At 40.5% G+C, this 20,839-nt stretch overlaps 1 protein-coding gene across 1 annotated transcript in view; it reads left to right on the top strand.

Annotated features, from left to right (window-relative positions):
- The window catches only part of Ccdc141 (coiled-coil domain containing 141), a 178,464-nt gene that overhangs the window by 85,097 nt on the left and 72,528 nt on the right, over positions 1–20,839 (top strand). Inside the window, exon 9 of the mRNA XM_052182771.1 lies at positions 10,229–10,423. Within this exon, the coding sequence (XP_052038731.1) occupies positions 10,229–10,423 (195 nt within the window). The remainder of the gene's footprint in view (positions 1–10,228; positions 10,424–20,839) is intronic.

The raw sequence follows: 20,839 nt of genomic DNA, 5'->3' as shown, positions 1-20,839 counted from the left end.
GTCACAAGCTGCATCAGAGCCTCCAGAAGGAGAGATTAGTGGATGAAATTCTAGTCTTGACTACATTTTGTTTGAAGATGATGTCTTTGATACCATTAGAGGCAAGGGTTTGTTCCTATAATGAAGAGAGAGAATATAAATGTTGTACTTACAGCTACAAAGGTTTTACAGGAAAGGTTTAAAATAACTATATAGGTATTCAGAAAAGTTTAGGAAAGAAAAAACTAAGAAATTTGGTTTTTTTCTTATTTTGCCTTTAAATTCATGGCTCCTTTGTCTAAGACAATGAGATGAAGAAAGAATGCAATAGAACATGGTGTGTGAGTCCTTCTTCATGAATCAGGATGATGTCCAACATTATATCAGAGATATCACACACACACACACACACACACACACACACACATACACATCTCCCCACCCTGGCACATCAAGTCATCAGATATATTTTAAATTTACTATGGATTGTGATATGAACCACTCATCAAGAATAAAGGCAAGGAATTTACTTGTCATAGTGTTTTCCATAACCCTTTTCAAATCTTACTGGATTTATAAAATGCAATTTAAATTTTAGGTTTACAATTCATTAAGGCAATAGCATGATTTTAACACTAAAACTACCATGATTATATAATCCTACCTCCATTTATCAGTAAGATTGTAAAGAGTTCTCGGCCACTTGTTCTTGTTGAATATTCCATATCGAGAGTCTTAACATTTGACTGGTTAGAAGTATTATTTCTCTCTGACTTCAAGTAAAAGTTCAGCTTTTTTAAAAATAAAAATTTCCACCCTATCAATAAAAATTATGATTGAGTAGATATGAGATGAACCTAAAATATATTCTTAAAACTTTCCCAGCAGATATTAATAAATTTACAACCATTGTTATAGTTTTTAATCTGTTGATCATTGTAGGCAAGACACAAGAAGCCCACCCCCAAGAAGGGGAATTTCTATATGAGGTTAAAATCACAAGCTCATCATTTATGCTTCTGTAGATTTGCTCTTGGACCCTCAAGATGTGCCCAGCAGATCTTCCAACAAGCCCTGCAGGCCATTAACAAAACTACTTCACTAGCCCGTAGAACGATATGATTGTAGATTAAATTATATTCAACAAAAAATATTTTGGCCAGTCAGGGCTTAACTAATTTTGATTGAAAATAGAAACACAAGTCTGAATAAAGTCATAATCAGCTAGGAAAAAAATGTTTGAAGGGGGCAAGAAATTTAAAGAATATGGCAAAAGATGAGCCACTGAAGAAAAGGGGGTGGTTCTCAGAAAACATAAATCTTGGGAGCACTGCCAATTCGTCCCATTATCAAAACCCTAAAGGTAAGGCCAACAAGCAGATTCACTTGAACTCTCTTCCTGACATTTACTTAGTTTGTGCTTTATGGCTTTTACAACAGTTTGCTTTCAAACTTTACAGTGTCACATAGCCATTTACTTCAGTGCAGGCCGCATGCACCTGTCCTGCACTGCTGGACTGTGGGCTCCACTCAGGGGCCAAACACTAGAAGGTAAAACAAAAACACACATACACACAAAAAAACCCTTCCAAGCTGGGAATTTTGGGGAGTTGGGAGACAGAAGGTTTGCTTGTTTTTGCTCTTCTTGAAATGAGAGTAAAACACTCTAATCCATATTTAGAAATTGATTTGGGGCTATCTGTCCATTTCTATTATAGCATATCAGTCCCAGTCCCAACAGGGTTATTTATGAATAATTATTCTGATAAACCAATTTTGGGGAGCACTTCAAATACAAGAATGTGAAGCACAGCTGATAACTCGTCAAATTAACACAAATCGCTCCAGAAGCAGGAGCACCCACCAGGTGCTGATGCCACCAGTGATTCACTTGGAAAGAGAACCCAAAAGCAAAAGTTTTGCCTGGAGCTATTTAGCAAGTTTGGAATAAAAAGAATTCTTCCAGGCCCACCTCCTGCTCATTTCCAGAATTCTCTACTGAAAGGGTAAATTGAACATTTCTTTCCTGCATAAGTGAGACATACTTCTTTCTGTAAGTAGACCATGCCTTTGTAGGAATGTGCACAGAAAGGCATAGTTCACATGGCCTCTGGGCACTGCACTCTGCCTGCTCCGAGGGTGAGGGACTTCTTTTTCTCTAGGATGACCCTACAGTTGGAAATGCCTGGGAGGGAGCATCACGAGGGGGAACCTGTAGAGTGGTTACCGTCCAACTTGACATAATCAGAATTTGTGCTTTCTGCCTGCTGACTGCCATTCTTCCAAAACGTAAACATTTCTTTCAAAAACATGCCTGCTCAAAGCAGACTTTCAAATGTTTATTCTCTGATTAAAATTGCCAGGTTTATTTGTACCATCTGCTAATGCAATCATGTAAAATTCTGATTTCCTGTCAATGAGTTAATCCTCCTGATGCTGAACCAAATGGGGTCATAGATTTGGGATTGAACAGGAAATGGGTTGCGTGCAGTAAGATGGCCTTGGACTCAGCCGAGCTTTGGGAGCAATCTGTGAATTCAACTTGTGCTTCTGCCCCATCTGGTTTTAGTGGGGATTGTCACAGTCAGCCTTCCTCAGTCTCTTATGCATGCATTCTGTTTTGCGATTTGTCCATCTCCCCTCACCTCTTAATTACATCCTGATATCAACATGGGATGAAATCGCATCATAAAGTATTGAAATATTAGATCCCCTCTTCTGTGGGGAAGTTTTGTGTGAAGAAAAACTTATTAATTTCTTTCTCATCCTGTTTACCCTTTGAGTAGAGGAAGGTCACTGATTTGTTTGAGTGAATTTTATATGCAGCCACTTTGCTGAAGTTGTTTATCAGGTTTAGGAGTTCTCTGGTGGAATTTTGGGGCTCACTTAAGTATACTATCATATCATATGAAAATAATGATATTTTCACTTCTTCCATTCCAATTTGTATCCCTTTGACCTCTTTTTGTTGTCTAATTGCTCTGGCTAGGACTTCAAGTACTATATTGAATAGGTATGGAGAGAGTGGACAGCCTTGTCTAGTCCCTGATTTCAGTGGGACTGCTTTGAGTTTCTCTCCATTCAGTTTGATGTTGCCTACTGGTTTGCTGTATATTGCTTTTACTATGTTTAGGTATGGTCTTTGAATTTCTGATCTTTCCAAGACTTTTATCATTAAGGCTGTTGGATTTTGTCAAATGCTTTTTCAGCATTTAATGAGATGATCATGTGGTTTTTAGAACACCAATAGCTTACGCTCTAAGATCAAAAATTGACAAATGGGACCTCATAAAATTGCCAAGCTTCTGTAAGGCAAAGGACACTGTCAATAGGACAAAATGGCAACCAACAGATTGGGAAAAGATCTTTACCAATCCTACATCCGATAGAGAACTAAAATCCAACATATACAAAGAACTCAAGAAGGTAGACTTCAGAGAACCAAATAACCCTATTGAAAATGAGGTACAGAGCTAAACAAAGAATTCTCAACTGAGGAATACTAGATGGCTGAGAAGCACCTAAAGAAATGTTCAACATCCTTAGCCATCAAGGAAATGCAAAATAACTCTGAGATTCCACCTCATACCAGTCAGAATGGCTAAGATCAAAAACTCAGATTACAGCAGATGCTGGAGGGGATGTGAAGAAAGAGGAACATTCCTCCATTGCTGGTGGGATTGCAAGCTGGTACAACCACTCTGGAAATCAGTTTGGCGGTTCCTCAGAAAATTGGACATATTACTACCTCAGGACCCAGATATACCACTCCTGGGCATATACCCAGAAGATGCTTCTATATGTAATAAGGACACATGCTCCACTATGTCCATAGCATCCTTATTTATAATAGCCAGAAGCTGGAAAGAACCAAGATGTCCATCAACAGAGGAATGGATACAGAAACTGTGGTACATTCACACAATGGAGTACTATTCAGCTATTAAAAACAATGAATTCATAAAATTCTTAGGCAAATGAATGGAACTAGAAAATATCATACTTAGTGAGGTGACCCAATAACAAAAGAACATACATGGTATGTACTCCCTGATAAGTGCATATTAGCCCAGAAGCTTGGAATAACCGAGATATAATTCTTTGACCACATGAAGCTTAAGAAGGAAGACCAAAGTGTGGATACTTTGGTCCTTCTTAGATAGGGTACAAAATACCCATGGGAGGAGATACAGAGACAAAATGTGAAGCAGAGACTAAAGGAAAGACCATCCAGAAACTGTTCCACCTGGGGATCCATCCCATATACAGTTACCAAATCTTGACACTATTGTGGATGTCAACAAGTGCTTGCTGACAGGAGCCTGATATAGCTGATTCTAGAAAGGCCCTGCCAGTGCCTGACAAATACAGAGGGGGATGCTCTCAGCTAGTCATTGAACTGAGCAGAGGGTCCCCAACAGAGGAGCTAGAGAAAGGACCCAAGGAGCTGAAGGGGTTTACAGCCCCATAGGAGGATCAACAATAAGAACCAACCAGTATCCCCAGAGCTCCCAGGGACTTAACTACCAACCAAAGAGTACACATGGAGGAACCCATGGCTCCAGCCACATGGGTAGCAGAGGATGGTCTGGTTGACATCAGTGAGAGGAGAGGCCCTTGGAGCTGTGAAGGCTCATTGCCCTTGGGTAGAGGAAGGCCAGGTCAGGTAAGTGGGAGTCTGTGGGTTAGTGAGCAGGGGGAGGAAGGGATAGGAGAGAGGGTTTTCGAGAGGGGAAACGAGTCAAGGGGATAGCATTTGAAATGTAAATTAAGAAAACGCCTAATTAATATATATATATGTACATATATATAAATATATATATATAAAAGAAAAGCTTATTAAACATGCTGCACTTGTTACTTCTTTTGCTTTTCAAATTGGACTCGTGAACGTGTTTTACTTTTTCAACCTACTTAATGGCAATATATAACTTCATTTGAGGATCGAGCCTAGGACTGTAACAAAAATGAAAGAAAGAAAAGAAGAGAAGAGAAAAGCAATCTTTTCCCTTTCTTTTCTAGCCACACTAATCCCCTTTTAAAGTACCCTTTCCATCAAGGGAACGCAGAGAAGCACAATTTCTACAGCAAATGGAATACTGACTGGTCCAGTTTAAGAGGGTTACTAACTGTGAGTGATAAATGACAACACCGGAATGACCCAGAGAGACTCCCTGATACACTGCCACTCCGCTTTATTAGGTCAGGGATATGCACACGCTTCTGTCTAATTGGAAAGCCAGGAAAATGGCAGACCTTGCCTTCTGCTGGTGGGGGGCGCACACTGGAAATGTTTTATTGCAAAGTGACTAAAACCCTGTGAGAAGTTTAACACGTGGGAGAAAGCAGGAATGGCTCAGCAAAAAAGGAACTCAGGGTTCCTCCAGCCTTGACAAGGTTGACAAGTATATATATTATTAAAAGTGTGATGGATTCAGATGACTCTAGAAAGTTCTATCTTGAAAAATAAATAAATAAAACAGTTAAAGTGTCCCCTCAGAAAATGCCTGGGGAAATACATCATTGCAGGGGAGTAGAAACCCAGCAGAATGTGCCTGCAGATTGCCCAAAGAAAACAGAGGCAATTTTCAGAGAAGATTGAATAGAATAGCGAATGTGCCCAGCTTCGTTTAATGCCCACAGAGTTCAAGTAAGAATGTAATTAAGAATGGAAACAGATAGCGGCCGAACCTGATTCTTTTGAGTTTCTTCAGGTCAGGGCCTACTCTTTCTAGCAGGATTCAAAATAGCAAGTGACAGTGGGTCGGGGCAGGGGGGGGGGCGGGGAGGGGGGTCCACACCCTTGGCTCTGTGTGGGAACATTGTCTTTCATGTGTTTTTCAAATTTTACCCTAAAGGCAGATTTATGAGTATTTTTAAAGAACAGACCTTCTTCTCTTTATTTATAGAAAAGGACTTTATTTTTTTAATATTTTTATTTTCTATATTCTTTGTTTACATTCCAAATGATTTCCCCTTTCCCGGATCCCCCCTCCCCATATGTCCCATAAACCTTCTTCTCTCCATCCCTTCTCTAATCACCTCCCTCCTTTTTCTCTGTCCTTATATTCCCTTCCCATGCTAGATCAATCCTTTCCAGGAATGGATACAGAAAATGTGGTATATTTACACAATGGGATACTACTCAGCAATTAGAAAGGACTTTATTATTTTGTCCACCTAGTAAAGCAAAAATTACTGTTTGTACAGTAAATTTTTTTATTATATTTATGTAGATAGATAATATCTATAGTAGATACAGATACAGCATTTGTTCTGTGAAATGCTTTTATTGTCATGGAGACTTTGTCAGGGTCAGGAAGTTTAACCATGGCAGCTCTCTCAACTAATAAGGTAAATTCTGTGATGATGAGAAAAATGCTGTATCATCCTCTGTGGAGAGCTGGGATGACGATGGGATACCCTGACTCAGATATCCACGCTCAGGTGAGCAGCCTCAATCTGATCATGGGTACCATCCCAAGAGTAGATTCTAACTCCTTTTCTTACTGGTGCTGAGAAACCTGGCAAGTGTATAATTTCTCTGAGTTCTAATTACCCTGTGGATAGAATGTGGATAACAGCTTGGGCCTTGTAGGGGTAGGTGAAGATTAAATGAGATGATACACGAACAGGGTTAGCACAGTACTACAGAGTAAAGAAAAGGCAGTGATTAGTGCTTTCTTGGCAGTTTGTACAGCATCCTAAAGCTTCAAATTACCAAGCACAATGGCTATGAACCTTTTCTCCATATTCTGACTTTGCTGCATTTTCCTCACACACAGCATGCTAAGCAATCTCCAGCTTTTGCATTTGTAAAGGGTTTCTCCTTGCTAACAAATGCAGAACATTCTAGTCAATGCCAATTACAAAAAAAAAATAATAACAATTACCTGTTTAACTCTGCGTCTTCATACATTTAAGTATCTCTTCACCTTAGTTCAAGATGAATTAGTTCAAGATCATAACAGGTTGCAGAAATAATGGCACAAAGACTTGAGATGGATCAAGTGGGTCATTAAATGTCTGAAGGAAGAAGAAGGCTGAAGAGATGGTTCCATGGCTAAAGTGCATTTCAAGCAAGTATCAGGGCTGGAATTTGGAGCCCCAGAACTGCACATAAGTGGCCTGTAATTGCAGCCTAAGAGGTGCAGAGAGTGGATCCAGAGAACAGACTTGTTAGCAACAGCCATTCTATCAGTGAGCTCTGGGTTTGATTGATACATCCTATCTCAAAGAATCAATCCTTCTCCTCAACCACAGGCCTCTGCATACACCCAGAGTTGTGTGCCCACACATGTATATCCAAAAGATACCAATACATACTTGTATATAGCACATCACACATGCATACATTAAAAAATGGAAAGAAATAAGAAAAAGAGAAAAGAAAAAGGAAAGGAAAGAAAAGAAAAGAAAATAAAGGAAAAGAAAAGAAAAGAAAAGAAAAGAAAAGAAAAGAAAAGAAAAGAAAAGGGAAAGTTGGGTTAGCAGGCAAACCCTAGGCAGTACAGGGCCTCTTAACCACAGGTATGTTTCCTGACACAGTTCTCCCTGGACAATTGGACTCCTGAGATGACTGCAAACAAAGGGTTCCTTTATTAAGAACATTTACCCAAATATTTCAAATGACATTCTCTTCCAGGAAGGTCTTGGCACACACCTTAGCAGCCTTTTGAGAACTGCCGAGACACAGGATCCTGTTCCCCTTAATACTGTTTATCATGCTACCTGATAATATTTGGGAAATGTCCCATTACCCTTAGCTCAGAACTTGGAAAAAGGGAAACTCATTCATGAAGATCAAATATTAGGTAATAGAGGCCATGATAGAGCTGTCGGAAGAAGGCGTGGCCATACTCGGTAAGGGTGTGCCGGAGACAGCCATTCTGAGAACACTTGTTCTTTCTCAACGTGTCTTTGCTGGTTTTGGAGCAGGAGGGCTATTTCCCATGCTTTAGACACTAACGCCACTAATTATATTCAAGTGGGGACACCAAGACTTTTTTTTTAAAAAAATCTTGAGAATGCTTGTAGCACAAAGCCCACATCTATGAGCATAGCTTTTTTTGTCAGTGTGATTTTTGGAGAATTTGGAATCTGTATCCTCAATTCCCTGCAAGGTTAGCATGGCACAGAGACCCATGAGCTAGCCTTTTTGGTCCTTCTTTGGGGCTACATCAACATGTGGAACATATGTTTCTGAGCCTGCACAAACACTAGAATAAAAACAAAGGAAAGCAAACAACCAACAACACAAAAAGCACAGCCAAGCTGAGGATTTTTGAAGATTATAGTCACAAGCTGCACCTAAAACAGGCTCTTCCCCAACACACACACCCAATGCTAACCCCTTAACTGACCTTCCTTATTTTCATATCCCTCAATCAAAACAATTTTCTGTTGAGTAAATACTGAAACTGGTTCCATGGGCATTACAAAAGAATATGTACAATTTCTACATTTAAGGCCCACTCACTGTCACTGAAATACTACCATATCATGTGTGGATATTCAATACATCTCATAGTGAGAGAATACAGAAATTTGTATGAAATATCAATTTACAAATTGCTAACAAATGAAGCTACATTTTATCCTTAGGTTACAGTCCTAGATTGTGGCATGTATGTAGTATTCATTGTGTCGTGTGAGAGTAATGAAAACTGTAATGGCACATGCCCCTAAAATTAGACTTATTCTGTACCACACAGTATAACCAATGTAACTTAACAACAGGACATTTTGCATAGCAGACATGCCAGGATGGAGTCAGGCTGAGATGTTTGAATTCTGATGTTACATTTCTTATGCTTCACAAACAGCTCTGTGCATTTTACTCAATGCCATTTGAGATGGGTGTCAGAAAATACACCAACAAGACAGCCATCTTAGAGGTAATTGTTGCTTTATGAGGCTAAATCTGACCAATTTCAAGAAACTTTAACTTCCTCAAGAAATTAACAGAAATATTGCTTTATTCCAACTTGTAGTTTTTTCCTCTCAATTAGTTGAGTTTTTAATCCTCATGCCATATAAAGTAGAAAGCTACTTCTTTTTCTGACATGCTTCTACATCATCAAGTGGGAAGCATTAATATGTAAAACTAGGACCAAGAAGAAAATACTGCATGATGACCGGTATTTATTTTACAATAAGTAATGAATCTCAATCTCTCTGTTTAGGCTAACACAAAAATAAGCGCCATAGACATTCGATTTCTCTTCCTTTGTTGTGCATATTTGCTCCTCTGACAAGGAGCTGAATTGTGGGGCAGATACTCTTTTTACACTTGAATGAATTCAAATAGAACAAAATGAGTTAGAGATGTGTTCGTTTAGAGGTACAGGCAATGGCAGAGTAGAAGTAATGGTAACAGGAATGGATGTGACCTGCATAGAGGGTGATCCATCAGTCACTCTGCCCTTCCCCCACCCTCATTCTCTTCTAGTGCCTGTTTTCTGTATCCCTTTCTACTGTGACTGCATATTGGTACTCAAACCCACAAAGTTGCATTTACGTCTACATGGCTTATTAGACTTTATGATTGAAAAATATGACAGATTTTGGATATATGTCCTCCAAATCTTATCAGGGATTTCAAAGCGTGTGTCTTAGTTTTAGTTGCTATAACTTGAGGTAACATAGACAGGAAGACTGACAAATGGTACTCATACAACCCTCATGATTCTGGAAGATTCTAAGTTGGGTTAGCAGGCAATTTCAAGCAAGCATCAGGTCTAGAATTTGGAGCCCCAGAACTTCACATAAGTGGCCTGTAATTGCAGCCTAAGAGGTGCAGAGAGTGGATCCAGAGAACAAACTTGTTAGCAACAGCCATTCTATCAGTGAGCTCTGGGTTTGATTGATACATCCTATCTCAAAGAATCCTTCCCCTCAACCACAGGCCTCTGCATACACCCAGAGTTGTGTGTCCACACATGTGTATCCATGTGGAGGTTTGAAGGCTGAGATTGGGAAGGGACAAGGGTTGCATTGTGATGAGGGTTCTCTCCTGGGTTGCAGACTAACTTCCCCTTGAGTTCTCACATAGCAGAAAGTGATGTAGAAATACTATTTTTAGAACAAAGATTCCATCCTTTGACCTTATGGCTTCCCAAAGCTCCACCTCCCCAAACCATCACATTTGGGAATTCTATGTCAACATTTGGGTTTGGGGACAGTGGCACAAACATTCGAATCATGTCAGGGTCTGTGTGCAGTCACTAAAGAGACCGTTCTCTTGTAGGAATGGGATTCCGCCATAGAGAAGCTGAAGAGCCAGGCTCTGGGGATTCTACTGTCAAAGAACTTGGCAGAAAAGGAACATCTGCAGCTCTCTAACCAGAAACTGAATCGGCTTCAAGAAGAGTTTGGACGACTCATGGTGGAAAGGAAAGCCTGGCTAACAATGGCAAATGACTTTTTTACCAATGCTAACAAGGTCAGTGTGAGGCCAAGATGACAATCACAGGGACTCAGTCTAACCAATGAGAGGCCTATTATGTTAGCTTGCCACAGCATGTCACAGAAGGGTAACTTTCTGTGGGAACACTAACGGAACTAAAGGAAGCACAAAAGGATTTTAAAAGTATATCCCTATTCATCTATTGGTTGTTTTTCAAAACTAAGAGATTGTGTTTTGATGTGTAACAAGTAAAATTTTAAAATAACTCCAAAAGCCAGGCCTTTAACCCTAGCACTCAGGAAGCTATGGGTTTGAGGCTAGCCTGGTCTACTTGTTCCAGGCCAGTTCTATAATGATACATGTCTTATAAAGACAAAAACAAAAACAAAAACAAAAAGCCAAAGACAGAAAGCAATAACAAAAAAAAATGACTTTTGAAAGGTTTCATTTTAGAGCTATTATTGATCTGTTTGTGAGAGATACTATTCCCCACTTTAAAATGTTTTTCATATAGATGAGCAAATATTATAAAATATATTCATTTAAAAGAAAGCTTACCAATGTTACTAATATGCCCTTTTGTTGTTTGTTTTAAAGAGTAGTTCAGGCTAGCCTCCAGCTCCCAATGTAATGAAGGATGGCCTTGATCTGACCTTTCTGTGTCTACCGTCCAAGTGTTGGGACTGCAGGCATGCATTACCACACCTAGTCTCTATAGCACTGGGAATCTGTGCCTGCTCACCCAGCACTCTACCAATTGAGGTACATCCCTGATCTATGTTTGTTCTTTTAAAACATTTTTCTTCAGTTTATTAGGTAGAGATATATGCATATTATATCTTTTGCATACAAAGCCAGCCCTAAGATCAGAACCTGCCTCACATCAGACATTCTGCCTTGGTCTTATATTTTTAAGTAAGGCAAGAGGAAGCCTTGACACAGACTATCAATGGGTCTTTTTGACTGTCTCCTGGCTAAATACCTTCACTGTTGGAGCAGGTGCTCCTGGGAATGGGAATGCTTATGACTGTCAGGAAGTTATTAGGTCAGAGAGTGAAGTCTTTGTGAATATGATTTCCGCCTTGCCTTCTGCCACTACATGAGAGCACACAAGAGGTTAGTCTGCAGCTCAGGAGATGGCCCTCATCACAATGGAACCCCTTTCTTCCTGATTTCAGCCTTCCAGCCTCCAGAGTCATGAACAATGTGTTGCTGTTGTTTATATGCACCAGAAGTGTTCAGCGTGTGTGACTGGTGATGGTATTTGGAAGGTTGTTGACCTTTGACACTGTCACATAGACCTCCAGGTTCTGCATTGGAATTGTTTAACCAGTTACATATCAGAAATTTAAAGGTAGACAAGATAAAAGGCTCAGGATGAGGGGAAGCTCCTGTAAGCTTATACCGCGCATGGTCTGAAACCCCAACACTGACTCTGTGTCTAGTGAGCTACACGATTGCTTAATTGTGAGATTCTTTACATACAAGAAACCTTTGAGAATCTGGGTAGTAAAGTTCTAAGACAGAGAGGACAGAATTACAGTAGAACTCTTAAAGAAGGACTCCTTGATTAATTAATTTTTTTTAGGATCTTACTATTTTCACACAGAAAACAGATATAGCACCGATGCTAATTACTTGTTATTTTTCTCTATAGCAGCCCAACTTTTAGGTAAGAGGTTTGAAAGTCTCCACCATAGATGTAATCTACAGAATGAGTTAGCTATTTCAGGTCAACTCTTACTGCTGCTAAGGGAGAGTGGAATAGAATGTGTTTCTATAAAACAATGCTTCTAACAGAAGCTGCATAACTCACAGTCTTGCAAAACGTAGATATTTTTTTCTTCTTTTTCTCACTCTCTTGTTCGCTCATGGTTTTGGTTTCTCTACAGTCATTATTTGATATCTTGATATAATTCTGTACTAAAACTACCTGGTCCTGTTTGTTTGTTTGTTTGTTTATGTTTTTGGTTGGAAGGCTTTCTATGACCCCTTCTATTTCTTTAGGGGTTATGGGACTGTTTAGATGATCTATTTGATCCTGATTTAATTTTGGTATTTGGTATCTGTCTAAGAAATTGTCCATTTCCTCCAGATTCTCCAGTTGTGTTGAATATTGGCTTTTGTAGTAGGATCAGATGATTTTTTTGAATTTCCTAAGTTTCTGTTATTATATCTCCCTTTTCATTTCTAATTTTGTTAATTTGGATACTGTCTCTGTGCCCTTTGGTTAGTCTGGCTAAGGGTTTATCTATCTTGTTGATTTTTTTCAAAGAACCAGCTCCTGGTTTTGTTGATTCTTTGTATGGTTCTCTTTGTTTCTACTTGATTGATTTCAGCCCTGAGTTTGATGATTTCCTGTCTTCTACACCTCCTGGGTGAATTAGCTTCTTTTTGTTCCAGGGCTTTCAGTTGTGCAGTTAAGCTTCTAGTGTATGCTTTCTCCATTTTCTTTTTGGAGGCACTCAGGGCTATGAGTTTTCCTCTTAGCACTGCTTTCATTGTGTCCCATAGATATGGGTATGTTGTGTCTTCATTTTCATTAAATTCTAAAAAGTCTTTGATCTCTTTCTTTATTTCTTCCTTGACCAAGATATCATTGAGTAGAGTATTGTTCAGTTTTGGCTATTTATCATCTACCTTTATTCTCAGACCCTGAGGGAACTTGTGAAAGTTACAGAATCTGAGTTGGTAGTGGAGAGGAGGAGGAGGAAGACTAGAGGGAGAAAGGGGAGGGAAAAGTCAAGAGTGGACACTTTTGAATCTTATACAATAATGTAAGTCTGGTCTGGAGAACAGAATGCTCATGTTTCTTTACCAGAAAGAGTACATTGCCAGATTCCCCGTGTCATCTCATCGTTTGCTGCCACAGTATGATAAATGTTCAGCTTATAAAGTCAGCTGACATTGACCAGTGCTCTAGCTTTTGGTCAGATGGTGCTCAGAGAGGTTTAAAGTTCTTTCTTATTTAAGGAAATAATATCCAAATTAAAAGCTAGTAACTCAATGTGAAAGATGATGGATATGGGAACTGGGGTGTGGCCAGTGCCAGCATTTGTAGAGTGGATGATTAATTATGCATCCACGTGAATTGTTTCTATGCTATTAAGGTAAAAGAAACTATGTCATTATGTTAAGCATAAGTCTCTGTAAGCTAAGAACTAAACTCCCCTTCTGAATTTTAAGTGGCATTTTCCCTCCTGATTCATATTTTACATTCTCCAAAATACTATATCTATCTACAACTGTGTCTATGTCTATGTCTGTCTATGTCTATGTCTATGTCTATGTCGTCTATGTCTGTCTGTGTCTATCTATCCATCTATATCTATCTATCTATCTATCTATCTATCTATCTATCTATCTATCTATCTACCGATCTATCTACCAATCTATTACCACTCTACCTAACCTTGGCAGAAAACTCATCAATAAATCTCTAGAGGGCTGATTTTAAGAAAAATTATAATATCAAACGGCTTTAAAATAATTTTCTAGGCTAAAATTTCTTTGTGTGCTAGCAAGAAGGGTAGTGCATAATTTACATCATCAATCATTTACCTCAGAAGGGCTATATTTTTCCCTTTGAAAATTGTCTGTGACAAGTCTGGAGGATGCTGGGTTTCCTTGCTGTGCACACTTGTGTTTGTAAGGGAAGTCATGCTCCAAAGCACAGAGGACTTGGTTTACCTGACTTTCAGGCTCTGTTGCTATCCTTCCAAGGATGCTGGCAGCAGATGCATAGGTTATGGGTCAGCATTGAATGATGACCCAGCAGCAAAATGTAGCTGGGTGACAGTATGCAAATGAGCTCTGTGTGTCCCCGTTCCAATATGGGTGATGCCTCACAGAGGAAGGGGTGAAGAGAGGAACTCTCTACTTAGGGAATCTGCTGTTTTCTAGCAAGCAGTAACCAAGCCTGCTTTTTGTCTCAGGGAGTGACATGACCTCTGATTGGGAAGAGTGCTAGCTGCAGAGCCCACACTGAGAAAGGTGGCCAGCTAGAGAGGTCAGGTCCTTCATTCTTGGCATACAAGAGAGAGGGATGAAGGCGGACGCAGGCAAGCGTGTCTGTTAGTGCTGTGAGGGACAAAGAAGTCTCTGCCTGGGAGCTCTTTCCCCACAGAGATGTGAATTAGTATCTCAGTAAACAAATTCATTGGCTGAAATTATTCATGTTATGTCAAATGCCAGTAAACAGAACATGTTGGTGCTGTGGGCACATGAGCCACTGGGATGTGTGAATGTCAGCTTACTAAGGAGTGATAGCGGGTTTAAAGCATACTTTTTGAGGGGCTGATGAGGTGGCTCATGGGTAAGAGCACCTGCTGCACCAGTGTAAGGAGTCCAGATCCCAGGATCTGCATAAAAAGCTAGACATAATCCCGTGCATGCCTGGAACCTCAGCATTGTGGAGGGCAGAGATGGCAGGGTAATGGGAGCTTGGTGGCTGACTGCTTAGCTTTGGGTAACCTTGAGAAACCCTTTCTGGGGGAGTGAGGCAGAGAGAGACGGAGTGGGAAGCCTGACATCCCCTGACCTCTACACATCCATCTTCACACATGTGCCTATACACCACCACATTACCACCCCTACCACTCACTCCCCACTCCTCACCTATGCACCACCATCACCACACACCCCACTACTAACCCACCACCACCCACATACCACGGTACCACCTACACCCACACATTAGCATGACCACCATGACCACCACCCCACCGCCCCCATCACACACACACACACCACCACTACCACCACCATTACACACACACACACACACACACACACACACACACCACTACCACCACCACCACCACCATCACACACACACAAATACACACACACACCACCACCACCACCACCACCATCACATACATACAAACACACACACACACACCCCTCCACCAATATCATATACACATACCACACCACAACCATCACACTCATACCACCACCACCATCACACACACACACACACTCATACACACACATACACACACATACACATACACCATCACACACACACACACACCATCAAACACACACACATATACACACACACCATCACACACACACACCATCACACACACACACCATCACACACACACACACACACCATCAAACACACACACACACACACACCATCACACACACACACCATCACACACATACACACACACCATCACTCACACACACACACACACACACCATCACACACACACACACATACACACACACCATCTCACACACACACACATACACACACCATCTCACACACACATACACACACACCATCACACATACACTATCTCACACACACACCATCACACACACATATACACACACCATCACACACACACACAAACACACACACCCCATCACCACCACTGAAGTCACTGAATAAGTAGTGCAGTAAATCCACAGCAACAATTACCTCCAACTTTAGACATTCCTGTATTTAGTGAATATTTATTGAGCAACTTCTCTGTGACAGGCACTGTTCCTAATCCCGAGGATACAATATTTAGAGCAAAAAAATATATATTGGTCAATATAGTTCCAAATTTTGAGATGCAGTAAACTGTAATGAGGCCCTAACTGTCTACACTGAGAACAAGTCCCCCAATCCCTTTGCCTCATGACTCTGGTAACCCAACAGATACCTTGCAATTTGCCCAGGAGTTTGGGACAATTATTTGGAATTCATGAGTCTGTTTCTTAAGCAGAGGAAATGTGAGCACTATATTGTTCTGGGATAATAGAATAGAGCTGGCTGTTTGAATCTGGACTTAGCAGCAGGTGGCAATATTGAGACACGGAGCTTGGGAATGTTGCTATGTTTGTCCTAGACCGGCCTCTAAAACCCACACAAAGATTGAACTGGGCTTCTTAAGGAATTGATATACCTCCTTTTCAGAGTTTCCTACTATATTCGGTGAACCCATTTGTTGAATCATTCAGCAAAAAATTAACTAGTATTGCTGAATACTAGTTGTGATGGTACCACCACCATCACAGTGAGTTCAAGCTGACTAGAGAGGAGTCCCTCTCTCTCTGAATTGTACCTTCGTAGCTTGAAATATGAGCATCACATCTGTTACAGAACACTCCTTGATTCCCTCCAAGTTTTTATCCTTTTCAATTGTGGATTATCATGTATATTATATCTCCAGAACTTTTGTGGATTTTTATTAATATCTGTAGACCATCCAAGACATAGTTACAACAGTTTGGGGGTTGTGATTTGGAGCAAGGATGAATATCTAGTGTCTTTCAAGATCAGAACAGCATGAGCTTTTTATTTACACAGCAGTCATGACTGAACCAAGATCTGTCAAGCGTGGCCCTTGGGTTATCAAGTTTCTTGCCCATACTCTCTGTTCCCAGGCACATGATTTCTCTGAGGGAAGCAAGTAGAAAAGAGGAGGCTGAGTCTATTTCATGAATATGGTATGATCTTCAGATGGTCAGGTGAAGTGAATTGTGGGACATTCAGTATAACCCCTAAGTACTCACAGGAGACGAAGTGACGTGGCTTCCATCGCTTCCCTGTCCCTATTGCAAATGTGGCTGGTGTCTTAGACGATGTGGTTGCTTTTCAAAACAATTACTCGGCAGTAATGCCTGGAGCCACATTTCTGTTTGACACGAAAACAAAATAATTAAGCATGACATTTGCTGTACTTTTTTCCATTTACATATTCCTCATTTACCATTTAAAAATACATGCATTTTAAGCACATTGGTGAAAAACAATTACAATTGTCTAATTATTGAACAGATTGAAAGAGGAAACATTCCCAGATACAGAACCTAAAAAATATTATTAAGAAAGAATTTCTTAAAATGATGTAAATAAAAATCTGGAGATTATACTAATTGTTAGAGATCTTTTAAAAGTTACATTTAGTTGTTTAATTGTTGATCACTGTGTCTCAGAGTCCTCTTTTTAAAGGATTTAAGTAAGTGTGTGTGTGTGTGTCTGTGCACATGAGGGCAGGTGCCAGAAAGGGAGGTGAGAGCCCTTGAAGCTGGAGTTACAGCAGTTCTGAGATGCCCCATATGGATGCCTGGGAACCAAACTCTACTCCTCTGGAAAGGCAACACAAGCCCTTAACCACCAATTCATTTCTCGAGCCCCATGGATTCCTCTTTTAAAAAGCCACTTCTCTCTTATTTTTTTTTATTCGATATAATTTATTTACATTTCAAATGATTTCCCCTTTTCTAGCCACTCCCCCCCCCCCCCCCCCACTCCCCGAACTGAAATAACTAGAACGCTTGCTTTCACATCTGATAGTATGTTGCATTCCTGCTGGTTCCTGGAGTCAGGTCAGTACTCGAAAGAAGCCAGTGACAGGCATAGTCTCAGCCTTCAGGACCCTCATGGGGGAGCTTATAAGACAGGGTGGTGAACAGTAGGGAAGCCATGATGGGCTAAGCCCAGTGCAGTGGGGAGCAGCAACCAGAGCCTGGTCAGGAGAGATGTGTCAAGGAAGGCAACCATTGAGTGGAGCTGGGAAGGATGACACCCAAGGAAAGGGGGAATGCTGGAAGATGCAAAGTCGGCCATGCTTGGGAGACAAAGGCTAAGTTATTGCCTGAGGTGTGGAGGGATACATCTCAGGTCAGATGTGAAGAGTGACAGAAATGAGAGAGAGGGGGGGGGAGGGAGAGGGAGAGGGAGAGAGAGAGGGAGAGAGAGAGATGGAGAGAGGGAGAGAGAGAGAGGGAGAGAGAGAGGGAGAGAGGGAGAGAGAGGGAGATCATCACAAGATCCCTAAACCCAGTTCAGGCTTAATCTTCTGCTTGTCAAGATATTCAATTTTGGGGTACTATGACTCAATAGTAGGGTGTTTGCATGGAGTCTGTGAGGTCCTGGATTCTACCTCTGGTACTGCAAATACAAATAGAGATATTCCAATTTATTCATACTCACCAGTAAGTATTTTTCCAGTAAACTTCTAGTAATTACTAGTGAGTAAATCTGTCAGTGGATGTTTAAGTCATGAGTGTATTCCATGTGTGCCTCCACACTATTGTATATATTATGTATCTCTTTGATATATAATATAGTGAACATATTCAGCCTTGTGGTAGTCATTTCTCAGTAGATTTATTCTTCTTTGCCCAATTAAAATTCCTCGAGGCTAAGTCTACCTCGCTTTGAATTTACCCAAACAGTCTGGTGCCTTCTAATTATTTATTCGAGCCATTGAAAGCATGGAACACAAACTGTAGAGTGTCTAATCTGCTAGAGACCAGGTCTCTGCACATGACAGCTCTTAACTTCACCAGAGCTGCTATGGCTACTCGTGAGACACCTTCAAGACAAGACCTACTGGTTGTTGATAATTTCTCATAGTAGAGGAGGCAAATGTCCTTGGCCCCTCACCTGGGGTTTCAGCCATTGCTTCCTGTACTAAGATACATAATTTGCCCCTAAATGGGCATAGTCTTGTCATCTCGGGCAGCTAGTGAATACAGTGTGTGCAGCAAGTTAAGTGAAGGGAAGAGTCCATCTCTTTTTTTTTATTAAATATATTCTTTATTTACATTTCAAATGTTGTCCCATTTCCTGCCCCCCCCCCCAATCCCCTAGTCCATTCCTCCTCCCCTGCTCACCAATCCACACACTCCTGCTTCCCTGTCCTGGCATTCCCCTACACTGGGGCATCGAGCCCTTTCAGGATCAAGGGCCTCTTCTCCCTTGGATGTCCAACAAGGCCATCCTCTGCTGCATATGCATCTGGAGCCATGAGTCCCTCCATGTGTATTCTTTGGTTCCTGGTTTAGTCCCTGGGAGATCTGAGATTGGTTCATATTGTTGTTCCTCCTATAGTGCTGCAAACCCCTTCAGCTCCTTGGGTCCTTTCCCTAGCTCCTACATTGGGGACCCTGTGCTTAGTCCAATGGTTGGCTGAGAGTGTCCCCCTCTGTATTTGTCATACACTGGCAGTGCCTCCCAGGCAACAGCTATAACAAGTTCTTGTCAGCAAGTACTTGTTAGCATCCACAATAGTGTCTGGGTTTTGTGACTGTATATGGGATGGATCCCGAGGAGGGCAGTCTCTGAATGGTCTTTCCCTCAGTCTCTGCTCCACACTTTATCTCTGTATCTCCTCCTATGGGTATTTGGTTCCCCCTTCTAAGAAGGACCAGAGTGTCCATACTTTGTTCTTCTTTCTTTTTGAGCTTCATTTGGTCTGTGAATTGTGTCTTGGGTATTCCAAGCTTCTGGGCTAATATTCTGGTCTAATATTAAATATTAATAATATTTAATATTATTAAATAATATCAGTGAATGCATAGCATGTGTGTTCTTTTGTGTTTGGGTTACCTCACTCAGTATGATATTTTCTAGTTCCATTCATTTGCTTAAGAATTTCATGAATTCATTGTTTTTAATAGCTGAGTAATATTCCATTGTATAAATGTACCACATTTTCTGTATCCATTCCTCCGTTGAAGGACACCTGGGTTCTTTCCAGCTTCTAGCTATTATAAATAAGGTTGCTATGAACATAGTGAAGCATGTGTCCTTATTATATGGAGAATCCTCTGGGTATATTCCCAGGAGTGATATAGCAGGGTACTCCAGTAGTATTATGTCCAATTTTCTGAGGAACCACCAAACTGATTTCCAGAGTGGTTGTACCAGCTTGCAATCAAGAATCCGTCTCTTAAGCTATGGGAAGGCTGTCATCTTGTATGCTGCAATAAGACTCTCCATTAATGTGGCTGCTTTTGGTCACCCACGCTCCTATAAGTAACTCCTAGCTCATGTTCTGTAAGTAGGCTCAACAAACCCATTGGTTTCTCAGGTTGGACCTTGAGTGAATTCTACTTTGGTCTGTCCTATAAGCAGACATTTGTTCCCAGCGCCACAGGAAAATTTCATACAGCAAACAACTATACTGTGTTGTTCATAAGAGTTTATATTGATCCAAAGTATTTGGGATACGATCAATTTAAAAGGAAAAAATCTTACTTACTATAATTCCCAAAGAACACCGATTCTCAGTGCGACTTCTGTGTCATTCCGGAGCAGCTACATAGAGTTATATGAAAGAAAATATCATATGTATCACCCTTCCAAAGACTCCAGGCAGTATCAACCTGCTTATTTCTTATTATTCCTGTCATATTTCTCACTGTTTTGAAGAGAGGCTGTTTTAATCATCTCTGTATGCCACCTAGCATTCAAAATTTTTATGTTGTATGACTGAATAAACAGCTGGTTATATGGCATACCTATTTAGCATTTGAACTTGAATTTTTTTCTTCAAAAATAATTTTTTAACAATCCCTGTCTACTTTAGGGAATGTCATCCCATAATTTTTTAAGGTTAGTGATGAATTATATATGCATTTAAGGGTATAGTTGAGGTATAAAATAGAAATGATAGGACATTAAGGAAAAAAATTTAGAAATATTTATTAGCA

This window comes from Apodemus sylvaticus, chromosome 5 (assembly GCF_947179515.1).
Source record: "Apodemus sylvaticus chromosome 5, mApoSyl1.1, whole genome shotgun sequence".
Classification (NCBI taxonomy): domain Eukaryota; kingdom Metazoa; phylum Chordata; class Mammalia; order Rodentia; family Muridae; genus Apodemus; species Apodemus sylvaticus.
The sequence above is the reverse complement of the archived record's forward strand: the minus strand, read 5'-3'. Positions and strand labels throughout refer to the sequence as shown.